The 14763-nt window shown below is 44.3% G+C and overlaps 1 protein-coding gene across 1 annotated transcript; it reads left to right on the plus strand.

The window, feature by feature from the left end:
- Nucleotides 1-626: 626 nt before the first annotated feature.
- Nucleotides 627-14099, plus strand: LOC103191377 (tumor necrosis factor receptor superfamily member 5-like). Its single transcript, XM_007912372.2, has 9 exons — nucleotides 627-869; nucleotides 6161-6245; nucleotides 7230-7352; nucleotides 7700-7849; nucleotides 8448-8547; nucleotides 9545-9600; nucleotides 10410-10517; nucleotides 11114-11151; nucleotides 11894-14099. Exons 1-9 carry the CDS (start codon nucleotides 819-821, stop codon nucleotides 12020-12022), a joined length of 840 nt encoding a protein of 279 aa, XP_007910563.1. The 5' UTR covers nucleotides 627-818; the 3' UTR covers nucleotides 12023-14099.
- The last annotated feature ends 664 nt before the right edge of the window (nucleotides 14100-14763 follow it).

Raw genomic sequence — 14763 nt, forward strand, 5'->3', positions numbered from 1 at the left:
ATTTCTGTAAAATGTAATGACTGTACATTTTGTAATTGCAGCCAATTTGCACAAAGCAATGTACCACATTGAGGAATTGTTGGCCAGGATACTGGGAAAAACTCCCTTCTCTTTTCAAATAGTGCCATGGGATCTGTAACAGCCGCCTGAACAGGCACGACCTGGGGTTTAATGTCTCATTTGATGGACGGCACTTCCAGGAATGTAGCACTTTCACAGCGCTGTGTCAGCTCAGACTATGTGAGCTCAAGGTCTTGACATGGGGCTTGTGCCCCAGAGTTGAGAGTGCTACCAACTAAGCCAGGCTGACAATCTCTAGTCCATACCCATGACTGGGCTTTACACTTGAACATTAGCTTGCCAACTGAGCTACTGGGGGGGGAGGGGGGAAGCTACAAAAAATAAACCAAAGCAAATAAAAAACCACTAAATCCAAACTTCCACAAACAAGTACATATGAATAATGCTTTTGGACAACTATATTTTTTTTGAAACAAAAAATGTGTGGTGATGGTTACCGCAGACAAGTACATAAAAAAAATTAAAAAAAGAGTACAGTACATCTAACGGACTGGAAATCCCCATCAAATGCCCCTGATATTGTTTGTTGGAGAAGGAGAGGCACACACACACCACAGAAGGGGTGTGGTTCACTGGTTAAAAGTCAGGCTCTGTGCAATCTTGGTGCAGTTTTGAAGTTGAAGCGCACACAGAACTCCTCGCAAGTATTCTATTCTCCAGAAAAAGATATTTAGAAAAATATCCAAACGTTTTTGCACAAGTTATTTGAGAGTCGATTGCTGGGTGTTTTTCTCACTATGGGTTCGAGTCAAGCCTTCTGGATTTGCCTTGTTTGGTTCCTGCCCCAGGTAAGAAAGAAAGAGCAAATTAGGCAGGGAACACTCCCTGCTGTAAATGAACGGTTAAAGATGATATGTTGCAGCCAGAGATTGCTCCCAAAACATCTTTCTTTTGCATGATCTTTGCCTGAAACTGATTACCTTTCTGAAACTGTAGAAAGCTACAGTTTGTGAAGAACCCAGCACGACTAAATCATTTCGCTCAATGTCTCTCACTGTGTTACTCTGTTGAAGGCTGAAGACAGTTTGAAGCCCACAATCCACTTTTGTTTGTTATAGCCTTGACGTATACATAATATATACTTTTTAAAAGGATAGTGAATTTTTCTGGTGTAGGCATGTGGAGGAATTGGGAGAGAGTACTTAACTTTTAGTAGAACCTCTTTTTAGGTTAACCAGGCGTTTCAAAGCACTTTACAGTAATTAGTGCATTTGGGCAGTAACTGTTTTTTGTATTTGCATAAAGTTGTATATATGTCTTGTTTTATTTTCAATTCTGGATAAGAGACAACAGCTGGAACCTCTGTGTATTCCATCCCATTTAAATAACATCGTGTTTAATAATCCTCGTACTTGATATAGTGCCTTATCATGTTGTTGAGATGCTTCAAAGCGTGTCACAGAATATACTGTAAAATGGAATGGCTGTGTATTTTGTGGGCAAAACATTACCCGTGAAACAGTCTACTTGATATCTGTCCTCAGGTATCACTTGCTGCAGTTTCCTGCCGAGCTGGGCAGGCAGCTGTGTGGGGTTAGTGTAGGGTGAAGTCCAGCATGAACCTGCTCGGAGTTTAAGACTAGTTGTGATTCGACGTTTCCTTTGCCAGCATTGGGATTGGGTAACAGACTCGGGGAATTCCAATGTGTGGATTTGGAAACAATCCTGGCTTGGCAGGAGCAATGAATGTGCACAATTCCAATAATAATGTACAGTAATTTGAGCTCCTCAGTCTGGGTGGGTGGATGGCTGGATGGGTGGGTGGGGTGGCTGGATGGATGGGTGGTCACAGCTCTGTGTAGTGCAGTATCCTTCTCTTTCAAGCCTTTCAGTTTCATTTGTAAAGATATTGGACCATTTTCCAGGAACTAATGACCTGAAGGGAAGTTCATTTAAAATGTGTTAGAATATTCCATTTGTCCTCCTTTAGTTTACAATTTGCATCCCTTTCTCCGAACTCTTGTTCTTCTTGTTAGTTCTGCTCTGCTAACTCGGGCTTGATCCATGCCCCCCACCCAACTTGTACTGTCATCTGCCACTAACCTCCAGAACTCCATACCTTATCCCCTCAGTCTTGTCCCTTCTCCACCTGTCTTCAAATCCTGCCTTACAGCCGTCCTGGTCAACCACACCTATGGTCACCTACTTTTCTCCACTCACTGCCCTCTGTTCAGTGACCATCCCTGCCACTGTAATGTGCTCCAAGATGTTATTCTACTGAAGGGTGCAATATAAATGCAAGTTGTTGTTGTCCCATGGATGGAGCTTGAGCTTAGCTTCTTGCATGAACCTAAGCCTTGTATTATAAGCCCTTGCATCACCCCCTCACTTTCCTCCTTCAAGGCTCGTCTCAAGATCTTTTTCTTGAACCATGTCTTTAGTCACCTTCCCACCCCTACCCCTCTTGACGCCAGCTTCCAGCTCAGGAGGAAACCCTTCACTGTCCAGCACCTTGGAACGTCCTCCCGACGTGAAAGGCGCTATATAAATGTGATTTGTTGTTGATGTTGTTGTACGAGGGACACAGTAGCTAAGCATGATTGTGACCCTTACTTGGAATCCAGGCTCCACCTGACATCACTGTTTAGTAATAAATAACAATAATCCTTGGATTTTATACAGTGATCATCACTGAGACATCTCAGAGCATAGGATTTTACTGTGAAGCATAGTCACTGTGTATTTCTTAGGCAAACTTGGTTGCCAAATTGTGCACAGCAATGTCCTTCACAGCCATGAAGTGAGTGACCAATTGTATCTGGGGGATCGTTGGCCAGGACACTCACTGGGAGAGACGAGGGTGAAAAGTGGTGAGGAGCAAGATCTTGATATTGCAGGATTTTCATTGTTAACTTTGTGCCTAGTTCAACACAGAGTGGGATTCAACCTCCTGACGTCTGGTCTGTATAGCTGAAGGCTACCCCACAGTGGCCTTGGCTTTACCCACTCGATCATCAGTGGACAAAAGCGAGTCTGTCTTTGTTTTAAGTACAAAGCACACACCACTGTACTTTGCAGTAAATCCTATGAAGCGCTTTGAGACATCTTCCCGACGTGAAACGTTGCTACTTCAGATGTAAGGATTATTATTTATTATTAACTATTAACCACACTTCAACACAGCTGTAGTTTGACTTGGTCTCAATCTGCTAATGAAGGGACTTTCCCAAGTAAATCTCCCGTCATCGTGAGCTGTGTTTAACAGACATCTTCAGTTAAATTTAAACAAAGGAAATGTACATTTCCTGTGAGAAAGAAATTTCCTGAAACCCCAACACCTCTCTTAAAGCTGCACAACTTCGGTTCTCTACCTGTCCCTTTCACTCAGCTGGCTCTGACCTTCAGCTTGTCCCTCTTCTCCTCCCCTCCACCATCATCATGCAGTGCTTTCATGCTCTTATGCTCCGAAACTCTGGAACTCCCTATCTCAATCCCTCCAGCTGGCTCTCTCTTTCCCCATCTTCAGATCACAATGACGGCCTTTCTCTTCACTCTAAGGCTTTCGTGGGGGGAAGGCTCAATAGAGTTAAGGAAATGACTCCATCCTTCCTTTCTCCGCCTCTCTGTCCCTGAGAGGAAGCACCCTAGATCCGAAATTCCACCTAGTCTTAGCCTGTAAGACTGTTCTATGGAAAATTTGTACTTTCAGTCTTAATTTGGAAAACAGTTGTTTTTTAAGAACCTCGCTTCAAATTAAACGCTAATTTACAATACAACAACAACAACTAAATTACATTTATAGAGCGCCTTTCACGTTGGGAGGACTTCCCAAAGCGCTGAAGTCAGGTGCTGGGGCCCGAGCATGGGGGAGGGGTGGTGTAGGGGTGAGGGAAGGCAGAGAGGTGAGAGGGAGACCAAAGGCATGATCGAAGAGGAGGGTCTTGAGACCGGCCTTGAAGGAGGCAAGGGAGGAAGCGAGGTGAAGGGACCGTGGGATGGAGTTCCGGAGTGTGGGGGCAGAGAGGCTGAAAGCCCGGCCACCGATGGTAGGGCGGGTCGTGTGGGAGACAAGGAGCAGACCAGAGCCCGCCGAATGGAGGGAGAGGGTAGGTTGGTAGGGAGTCAGCGAGTCTTTCAGGCTAAGATTAGGTGGAATTTCAAGCGTCCAACTTCTGCTCAGAAGTGGGATGGAATCTGCTCTCATTGGATTTAATGTCCACCCGTTGTCCTTCCTGATTATTCAGATTTTTTTTCAAAAGGGCATTGTGGCCAAGGCTACAGGTGTAGTTCCCTTGAGTTATTGTGGTTCTCAGACAGTGTACTGTACCGTGCACAGTGGACTTGTGAGGTCTCTGAGTGGGAGGGAAACAGGCTGCTAATGTAAAATAATATCACTGGAGGTCAGGGGAATTTTCATAGGAAATACCCCAGCAAACCAACCGTTACAGGCTGAAAAGAAAGCGACCACACTCGGCAAACCTTCTGCCATATCACTTTGAGTTAAGCTAAATTTATTTCCCCCAAGCTGAACAGCAGCTAATAATAAACAAGAAGCTTACAGTAGCACAGACTCAGAGTCTATGTGTTTTAAAGGGGAATCAGTGCACGGAACACCTCAGGCCTCTGTACAAATGACTGCAATGTATCAAAGCAGTGGTGTGTCTTCCGACATGAAAGTTGCTCTATAAATGTCATTTGTTGTTGTTGCTGTCTACTGAGTACAGCACCGTAATCGTTGATAGTTTGTCAGCCTGGGCAACGGGCAAACACAGCCCCTCATGCCCTCGTTTGCACAGCCTGGTCTCTGTACCAACCTGTTTTGCCCTAACTTTAAGGTCATATCCTGGTGTGACCAATTGACCCAACAGGTGGGTCAATGGGAGTCAATGAGAAACTGTCCAGCCTGTATCCATATTAAACAAATTATCATGACGTTTTTGTAAAGATGTGTTTGTTCCTTCAGCTTTTTCTCTCTCCTCCGCACCTGAAGGAACCGACCAGTACTGGGGAATGCTGGGTCTCTCCTGTACATCGCCCAGTGTATTTATGTAAGAGTTTAAGTGGCTGTTCTTCATGCCTGAGTCTGGATGTTGAGTGTCAACAGTTATGTAACCATGGGGGAGGGTGGGAGGCAGCTTCCCAACTGACCTGACCCCACTCTCTGATATCCTCATGTGCACTTTACAGCAGTAGTCACATGTAAAGCTCCAAATAGCTTTTACAACACAACGCAGCACACAACAACATGACAGAGGAGCCGGTGCAGAGTGTGTCGAGGCAGTCAGGTGATAGGAACCAAGAAGAGGTAGTCTGCCACTGAAACATTCAGTAATAGGGAAGTGATTGTTTCTCTGTGAGAGAGCAACACTCATAGCGTTCATTTGGAAAACTTTGTACATTTTCAGGCTTGAGAATCTCACAATAGGGTAACCTCCAGTTTTCATACGTCCTGTCAAATAAGGGGAATTCTGATGATTCACAAGGGGTGGCGGGAGGAGGAGGGGAGAAGCAGGGTGCAGGGTGCTACATTGGTGGAGATGTGTCCTTCGGATGAGACATTGCACTGACTTCTCCCAACAATCCCCTGGATTAATTTTGGGGGTCAGCAGGATGTCTGGCACATGTGGAAACCGATCACCATGGCTAAGAGTATCCAAACCAGACTAAGAGTTCTACACATGAATGCCATCTACATGTACAAATCTCCCCGTGTCTGGAATGTCCCTGGAGGGAGGCATCCTACTTTCCTAATTTCCTGAGTATATTAGCCGCAGGTTGGCACAAGCCAAGGCTTGGGGACCCCAGAGTGTGTGTTTGGGTACTCCTGGAGTCTAACTAACTAAAACCACAAGGCTGAAAGCACTGTCTGGGAAGATTCCACCGTTAGAGCTTTGGCTCGCAGGGTTAACGGGAGCCAAGGGGTAAGAGTCCCTGTATCTCATTAACATTCACTTCATTTGAAATTATTCACTTTTGTGTGAAGATCTGCCAGACTGTCTTTAAGGTGAAAAGCATTATCTAACCATGTAATATTATCTTTACCCTCTCTGTATGTTTAAGGTGATATAAGGAGTCCTGTGAGTTTACAGGACGTTCCTGTCTGTTGGACATTCAGTCCTGACTTGTGCTTTTTCCCCAGCTCTATCAAGCCATGTCTGACAACCAGTGTGACAGTCTGACTCAGTTCCCAAAGCTCAACAAGTGCTGCTCCAAATGCCCACCCGGTGAGTGCTAACAAGGGCTGTTTACGGAGAGAAGGGTCTGGGTGCCTGTAGAATAATCTAATGCTGTAGTTATTACTGCTGGGAGTAAAGCCTTGTTTTCTATAAATTCTTAAAGAGCTAGATAAAAAGAAGCTTCACAATTAAGCAGAAGTTAAAAGTTATTGTTAAGAGTTTGCTAAATTCCTCATGCTGTGAACTGATTAGAAAATCGTGTAAATCAAAAGCCGGGTGGAATTTTTTACAAAGTTACTCCATGCTGTCACGGGGAGACTGGAGCGTTGATGTCTGGAAGCAAGAGATCCAGTGATGTATGCCCAAGTCAATTGACAACTCCATAGTCTTCCAGTCTTCCTGTAACAGCATCAAGCAGTTGGTGGAAATAAAAACAGAAGTCGCTGGGAACACTCAGCAGGTCAGGCATCATCAATAGAAAGAGGAAGATGAGTCAATATTTCAGGTCGCTGACCTTTTGTTTGAACTCTCCAGTCCCAGGTCTTTCTTCATGTGAGCTTCTCTTGCCGGCTTGTGAGGTGCAATACTGGCTTTCCTCAAACAATGGAGAAGAAAATTTCCTTTTCTGAAATCCTGAGGTCATGGAATCCCGTAGCATAGTGGTTAGTGCGCTTGCCTCACAAGTGAGAGGACCTGGGTTTGATTCCCAATCAGGGCAACACCTTAGGCATGTTTCCTTACTCCATGCGCCTCTGTTTACCGAGCAGTAAGTGGGAGCCCAGTTATTAGTCGATTGGCAGATCACTTTCCAGGGGTAATAAGCCTTCCAAAAAAAAATGTGGTCACTCAATCCACGACTGTTTGTGGGACACTCCTGTGCACAATTGGCTGCCGCGTTTCGCCACAAAATATACAGTCACTACAATTTACAGTAGATTCTGTGAAGTGCTTTGAGACATCTCAACAAAGGCTCTATATCAAATGTACGGATTATTATACTATTGTTATCGCGTGTTTCTTTTCTTTCTGTAGGACAATACACTGAAATCGAGTGCACTGCCAAAACGGATTCCAAATGCAGGCCTTGTGCCCATGGCTACTACCAATCAACATGGAGCCAGAACGAATGCCGGCGACACACGGTTTGCAATGAAAGTATGTCCTATTTGCTGCCCCACCCGATTGATCAGGACGCGATTATGGACGTGAGCAGTGTGACAGTCACAGTGTTTGACTTGCTCCCAGCAGCTGCTTGTGTTACAGGCTGCAGAAAGTCCAGATCTAAAATAATCATCATCTTAATAGTAATTCTTGCATTCGATAAAGAATCAAAACTCGATCTGTTTCTCGCGAGTGGCATGCGCATGTTCTTGTTGACTTCATGGATGATAAGATCATCCACGAACGAAGAGAATGGCGGAACATGATCAATAGGCTGAAAGGCCTACTCCTGTTCCTACGTTCCTATGTCCTTTTCAACTGTGTCTCGTCTTTCTATTCAGATGGAGGATTCATCACCAAGGTGCCTGGCACCAGCATCAATAACACAGTGTGCCAGTGCAAGCTGGGGAAGCATTGCCCGAACAAAGACTGCGAGATCTGTGAAAACAACAAGGTCTGCCATCTTGGATATGGGGTTGTGTTTAAAAAAGGTAAGGGGGCTAAACTGAATGACATTCCTTGCATTTGATACCATGCCTATCATGCCGTCACTTCTCATAGTGCTCCGCAGGCAATTGCCGCCAAGTGTAGCATACTTTAACTCAGCAATTTGTGCACAGCAATGACACATAGAAGGACCTCAAAACGAATTACCGGTTTATAATAATAATAATAATAATAAATAATAATCCTTGCGTTTGATATAGCACCTTATCACTTTTGTTGAGACATCTCAAAGCACTTCACAGAATATATTGTAAAGTAAATTGACTATATATTAAAGAAATTATGATCTTTTAGTTTTTTTTAGATAATAGGGTAGATATCACGACTTTGTGGTTACCCTGTATATAATATCCCTCGCTCCATGTCTCTCTATGGAAACCTTACTGCCCTCAGTTTTCCCTTTCTCAAGTACCCAAACTTGGTGTCACCAAACGACCACATCTCAATTTATTTAGTTAGTTTTTTTTTACCCTCTCCAAGCCTTGGATACTGCACCTGAGTTTCTCAGTAAACACAAGAATTTGGAATGCTCGTCTTTATTTGTTTTTTTAACCCGTTGATTGAATTCTTTAATTTCTCCAGAAGATGGAGCGGAGCTCATTTTGCCGGTGTGCGAGGAATGTCAACCTGGATATTTTTCGAACACATCGTCTGCGACGGATCCCTGCAGGAAATGGACCAAGTAAGTTTGGCGCTGCACAAAGTTACGTAGGATCCGTCAATAGAAAGCAGTATGACTTTGAAATGTCAGGGACTTTGAACTCACGTAGTCTAGTTTTACACTCCACTGCAGTGTTGGAGGTGTGTTGCATTGTTGGAGGTGCAATCCTTCAGATGAGAGATTAAATTGAAGTCCCATCTGCCTGTTCGGGTGGACATTAAAGATCCCAAGGCGCCATCCAAAAAGTGAAGAAAGTTTCTCTCTCCCAGTCTCCTGACCAACAATTCCCCAGATGAAGTTGGTCATTTATTTCATGGCTGTTTGTGGCACCCTGCAAAAGTAGCTGTGGTGTCACCTACAAGATACACATTCACTACATTTTATACTGAAACCTTAACAGTTCGCCCACAAAATACAGTCAATTCACTTTACAATATATCCCGTGAAGCACTTTGAGATATCTCAATGACGTGATAAGGCGCTATATCAAATGCAAGGATTATTATTATTAAAAGCTGTGAAGTGCTTTCAGATGTTTTGATGCTGATGATAAGGTGCAAAATCAAATTCAATGATTATTACTATTATGAATACACCAACAGTAGCGAGAAATAATTAGCAGCATTTCGTAGCAAAGTGCTTTACTGTAAATCCTGTATAGTGTAGTGATTGTTTTTGTATTAAAAAAACATGTGGGTAAAAACTTTTTACACCCAAGAATGTCTCACAAACAGCCAGGAGTGAAAGACCATATTATCTGGAGCGGTTTTCGTCAAACCGTGTCATGTGAATTTGTACTGTCCATCTGAACAGGCATTGGGATCTTGGTTCAATATCTTAACCAAAAGATCCTACAGTGCCCTACAGCACCTGCGCCACCTGCTGACCATGTACGAAATAGAACCGTAGCTTCTGTTGCCTGCTCTCCGAGCTGATGAGGTTTGGGGCAAGAATATTGGAGGGGAAGGAAGTAAACCAGAAACAAACGATAATAAAATAATGTCTGGTGTTTTTCTAGTTGCGGGTTGCTTCAAGTGCAAAACAATGGGACGCCCAGCAGGGATGTGATATGCAGTGAGTACCCGTCAGAACTTTCCTAATGTTTGTCTGGAGTGTCTGGAAAAGCGAGGAGCAGACACGAATCTTCCATACACGTTCTGTTCCACCTCCTATTAGAACACAGCAGATCTTATAAGATCATTTCCTCGCACTTTCTCCGTATCTCCTAATACCCTGTGTGTAAGATTCCAAAGGGGATTGAGGAAGTTAATCCAGACCATTACACCAAGGCAGCAGTACAAGAGGGCACAGGTTCAAGGCTGCAAAGAACAATTTAAGTCACCGTTAAGTGTTTCTTTACATAGTGGATGATTATCCACTAGAACGGTTGGTTGAGGTCAGGATGCTGGGCCCACATTGTTGCTGTGATGGGAGGATGACAGGTTGGGTGTTCTGGAAGGGTGAAATCAATGAGGCTAAACACCTTTTTCATGTGACTCACTGCTCATTCTTCATGTACGAGCCTGGAACATAGCTCAGTTTCACTATTCAGCTGCAACTGGGAAATACAGCCAAACCAACACAGGCAACACACCTCTCCTCACCCAATGTCACCCAATGCGCTAGTGGAGGAAGTGGAACAAGCCTGTCTGAATCTTTTCCCTGCCTTGCACTAGGAGGAGCTGAAGCCCATTGTAGCTCTGTATTCATGATTGAAGACAATCAGCTAAATCACCCCAGACAAAGTATCCATGTTGGGTTGTCCTCGACTGTGATTTACTTATCCTCTGAGCCTGTGTCTGGACATGGTGATGGTGAGAGAGGAGGGAAGAGGAGAGATTAGTTTACAATAATCATTTTGCTGTAATTTTATTTCTCCTCAGGTCCTCAAGAACATGACTCCAAGGGATTGATTCCTTGGGTTGTGGTGCTCAGCACTACGCTCCTTCTTGTCATGCTGGCTTTGACCTTCTACTTTGGCTGTAAACAAGGTAAGTTGTCCAGCGACTGCAACTCCTTGTTTTTCTCCTTCAATCTCCTTGCTTTTTTCCTTTCACCTCCCTCAACACTGACTGGCTGCAGTCTGGAAAAGGTCCACTATTGGAGGTCAGGCCTTTAGCATTTCTGTCCCAACCTTCTGGAACTCCATCCCGGAACACCTCCGTCTTGCCTCCTCCCTTGTCTTCTTCAAGGGCCATCTCAAGACCTTCCTCTTTGACCGCGCCTTTGATCATCTTCCCTCCTCCAGCCCCCTTGCCCTCCACCCATTTTGACTCCAGCCCCCAGCTTGGGTGCAACTGTTCAACCCTTTGGGGCGTCTCCAGACATGAAAGGCATTATATAAATGTAATATTGTTGTTGTTCTGTGGATAGGAAAAGATTGGCACAGAGGAGGGTGAGGAGGTTGAAGATGGGGAGTAGGTATAGTTGAAGAGGAGAAATGAGGAGGGAGGATAGGTGGAGGGAGGGTTGAGATGGAGAGAAGGAGGGAGGAGGAAGGGTGAGGATTGAGGTAAAGGGAGCAGTGCAGTAGTTACCTGTATGTGAACGACACCCACATGGATTAAATTCTGCATCCTTCTTTCAGATAACCGTACCAGAATGAGAAATGCCTTCACTTCAATGGTAAGTTAAATTTCTACTGCATTAGGGTAGAAAAACTAAGGCTGACATGGTTTTTTCTTGAAATAAAAGATTTTAAATGTTATTACTGCTACAGTTTGTGCGTGTTGTACACTCTGTGGTGTCCAACAGTGCTGTTTGCCAACACTGGTCAACTTTCAGCTTGTTACTGCTTCAAGCCTCATTACATGACTTGAACTCCAATGCATACTGACTCTCCAGTGCAGTACTGAGGGAATGCTGCCTTGTCGGATGTGCTGTCCTTCAGATGAGACATTAAACCCCAATTTAATTTGCCTGGAGATACACAGTCTCTGCACTTAACAGCAATTCCTTGTGAAGTACTTTCAGGGGGCTTTCGTCCTCAGATGAGATGTTAAACTCAGGTCCCATCTGCCAGTTCAGGTGGAAGTTAAAGATCCAAGGTACTATCTGAAAAGAGAAGGGAGTTTCTCTCTCCCAATGTCCTGGCCAACAATCCCCCAAATAAAATTGGTCACTCACTCCATAGCTGTTTGTGGGACATTGGGGTTTTGCCCCCAAAACACATAGTCATTGCACTTTATAGCATATCTTGTGAAGCGCTTTGAGACATCTCAACTACATGATAAGGTGCTACATCAAATGCACGGATTATTATTATTACCATGTCGTTATAACCAAATCATTGCCTTACTCAGTACTGAATGTGTAAGAGCGAACTTTGGTTGTTTAATGTGACCATTGTCTCTTGTGTTTATTTTAGCTGAAATGCAAGCATAAAATTCAGATGCCGGTACAGGAGCAGGAAACGACAGAGAACGGAAGGATTTTAGCCACAGCTGAGGAAGAAGACAAGAGCCCCGAGGTCGTGGTTCCGCTGATCACTGTCTGAAATGCTTCTCCTGGAAACTCTGAAACTCTCAGACTAAAATGTGTTGAAAAGAGACATTTAACATGGAACGTGTCCTGAGTCAATTGTGCATCGTGGTGTATCTGGAACTCTAAATATGACACTACCTCGATCAGAGGATGCATGTAAAATACCCTATTAATTCCTGCCCAGGGATTCAAAGATTAAGAAACCTTTCCATCCCAGGATGGAACCGTATAGGACTTACTCGGCAGGTATGGGAACGTATTGTGGAAGAGCTGGTTTTTAAACTACAGCATGTGTGTTCTATTTGTGTTCATATATCTTTAATGATTGTCGTCTTTCACATCAAATGTTATTCAAACCAGATTGTTTTTTTCTCTCTGTGTCAGGACAGGGATTGGTGCAGTCACTCCTCTTTCACCCATCAGTGGGCTCAGATCACTGAACTCCTGGTATTGTAACATTAAAATGCCAATTCCCAATCAGATTGAGCCACCAGATGGCTATTGCGATAAGTTGGAAATGTGGCCCTGGTGCTCTTGTGAGAATGAGCTTGAGGCACATTGTTGGGGTAGAGTGAAGAGGGAGGTAGGCTCCTTTGAGTGCTTCCCATGGGAAATTACTCAAGCTCCTGACGTGCACTCCTCCTGACACGGAAACTCTTGAACTTGTCACCCACCACATCCCGGTTCCCCACAACAATGCTCGTCAGGAGACCTGGGACCAGCACCACACAGCCGCTTCTTCCATCCTCAGCTACGTGAAGGAAGATACATCACTGGGCAGGCTGCTGGGAGAGAATTCAAAAGCGGCTCCTTTCATTCTGTGGGTCTGGTCTGTATTCAACCAGTGATTTGTTTATCTAATCAGATAGAAATGGGGGGGGGGGGGGTGTTGGGGAGGGTGGGGGTCAAATCTTCATGTGATGTAAATGTAGCAAAATCAAAAATCGTTCAGCTCTTGTTTTGCCTGGTAACTATGATATAAAGGTGTACCAGATAAAAAGCCAGTACATAGAATCATAGAATCTACATCTTTGATGTGAGCCCATAGCATTTAACACACTGTCCCTGCAGAGGATAGGGTAAAAAATTCTGTTCAACATTATACCTGGAGAGATGTGTAGCTGTGACAATGTGCGAAAGGGACAATAATAATAATCTTTGCATTTGATATAGCACCTTATCGTGTTGTCGAGCGAGTGTCTGTGGCGATGTGTGACTGTCATGTGCGACTGTGAATGAAATAATCCCATCAGTGACGATGTTTGTAATGCTGAATGGATTATTTACCTAATTGGTGACATTTTACTTGCACGAAGTGTAGTGATTTTGGCACCAAGGTCTCATTTGTGAGATATGTAGCCAGTATTAGCCAGGGAATGCTGTGGGAGAGCCAGCGTTGCTCATATCTCATCTCTGACTGACGTAAAGTCGGAAAATGAGCAGAATTCCTGTAGATCAGCAGTGACACGACCAAGATCCATCCATTACTAATCCTATTGGAAAACCTGATCCCAACGCGAAGCTATGAAGAGAAAAATCCCACGGAGGCCCAGCTTTCAATCCCTCTGCCTCAGGACGCTTTCCCCAAATCCCTCCGTCCTGTCTGCAGAACTGTCCTTAAGATATATCTCTGATTGCCCCTTTGGTCAACACAGAAACATAGGAATTGCTAGACGATACGAGACCTAGTCTGTCTTCTGTCATCCTGGTTATCGCATGCTACAATAATCCTCCAACTCCCCCCCTCTTCTTACTCTACTTGGTGAAAGATATTGTATCGTCGCGACGTTATCCTGTGTGAGAAATGCTCTCTATAAAACCAAGTTGCTGTTTTCAAAGTCACGGTATTTAGCAGCAAGTACAGCATTCAAATCACGCTGTAGCAAATGATTTTAATTGTAACGCTCCACTGTCTCTTAAATCTTTCTAATTCCTTATGCCGTCTCTGCTCCTCGCCTAGTACTTGATATGTCTGTCGGGGAAAGTGTGGGTGAAATGTTTATCCATCCCTGGGGAGGAGGAAGAGGAACAAACCTAGCCCTGCCAGCCTGAGTGTAGGTGTCTCTCTCTGTGAGTGTGTGTGTCTCTATCTGAGAGTCTGTATCTGTGTGAATCTCTCTCTCTCTGAGTGTGAGTCTCTGTCTGTGAGTGTTTCTGTGTATCTCTCTCTGTCTGTGAGTGTATGTGGGTGTCTCTGTGTCTGTGAATGTGTCTGTGAGTGTGTGAGTGTGTCTGTGAGTGTCTGTGTGTCTCTCTGTCTATGAGTGTGTATGTGTGTCTGTCTATGAGTGTATCTCTGTATCTGTGAGTGTGTCTCTGTGACTGTGTGCCAGTAAAATATACCTCTCAACACCACCAATCAAACCCTGCAATTTTCCGCAAAATTTGTCAAATTTCCTTGCAGTTTTTGGTAAATATTTCCGCAAATTTTCTGTTGGCCCTGATTATAATCCTTACCACCATCTGCAACCTTACTGCCAGGTTTCTGCCACAGTCGCACCCTCAGTGCACCCGGATTGGGATCTCGAGCTCTCTGGGATCCTACGCAAGAGCCGCTATAAAACAACAAGTGGTTGTTGTTATTGTTAATATTGCCAAATTCACTCGCTGCACCAGTTCCTCTGACACCTTTACTAACCTGGTTCAAAAAAGGTTATTTGTTTGTTTGCACATAGTTTTAGATTGGCTTATTTCCTACGCTCCAAACGTGAGAATTAGCCAGGGCACTCCAGGTGAGAACTTCTCCGATTCCAT

Source organism: Callorhinchus milii, unplaced genomic scaffold (genome assembly GCF_018977255.1).
Source record: "Callorhinchus milii isolate IMCB2004 unplaced genomic scaffold, IMCB_Cmil_1.0 Scaffold18, whole genome shotgun sequence".
NCBI lineage: Eukaryota > Metazoa > Chordata > Chondrichthyes > Chimaeriformes > Callorhinchidae > Callorhinchus > Callorhinchus milii.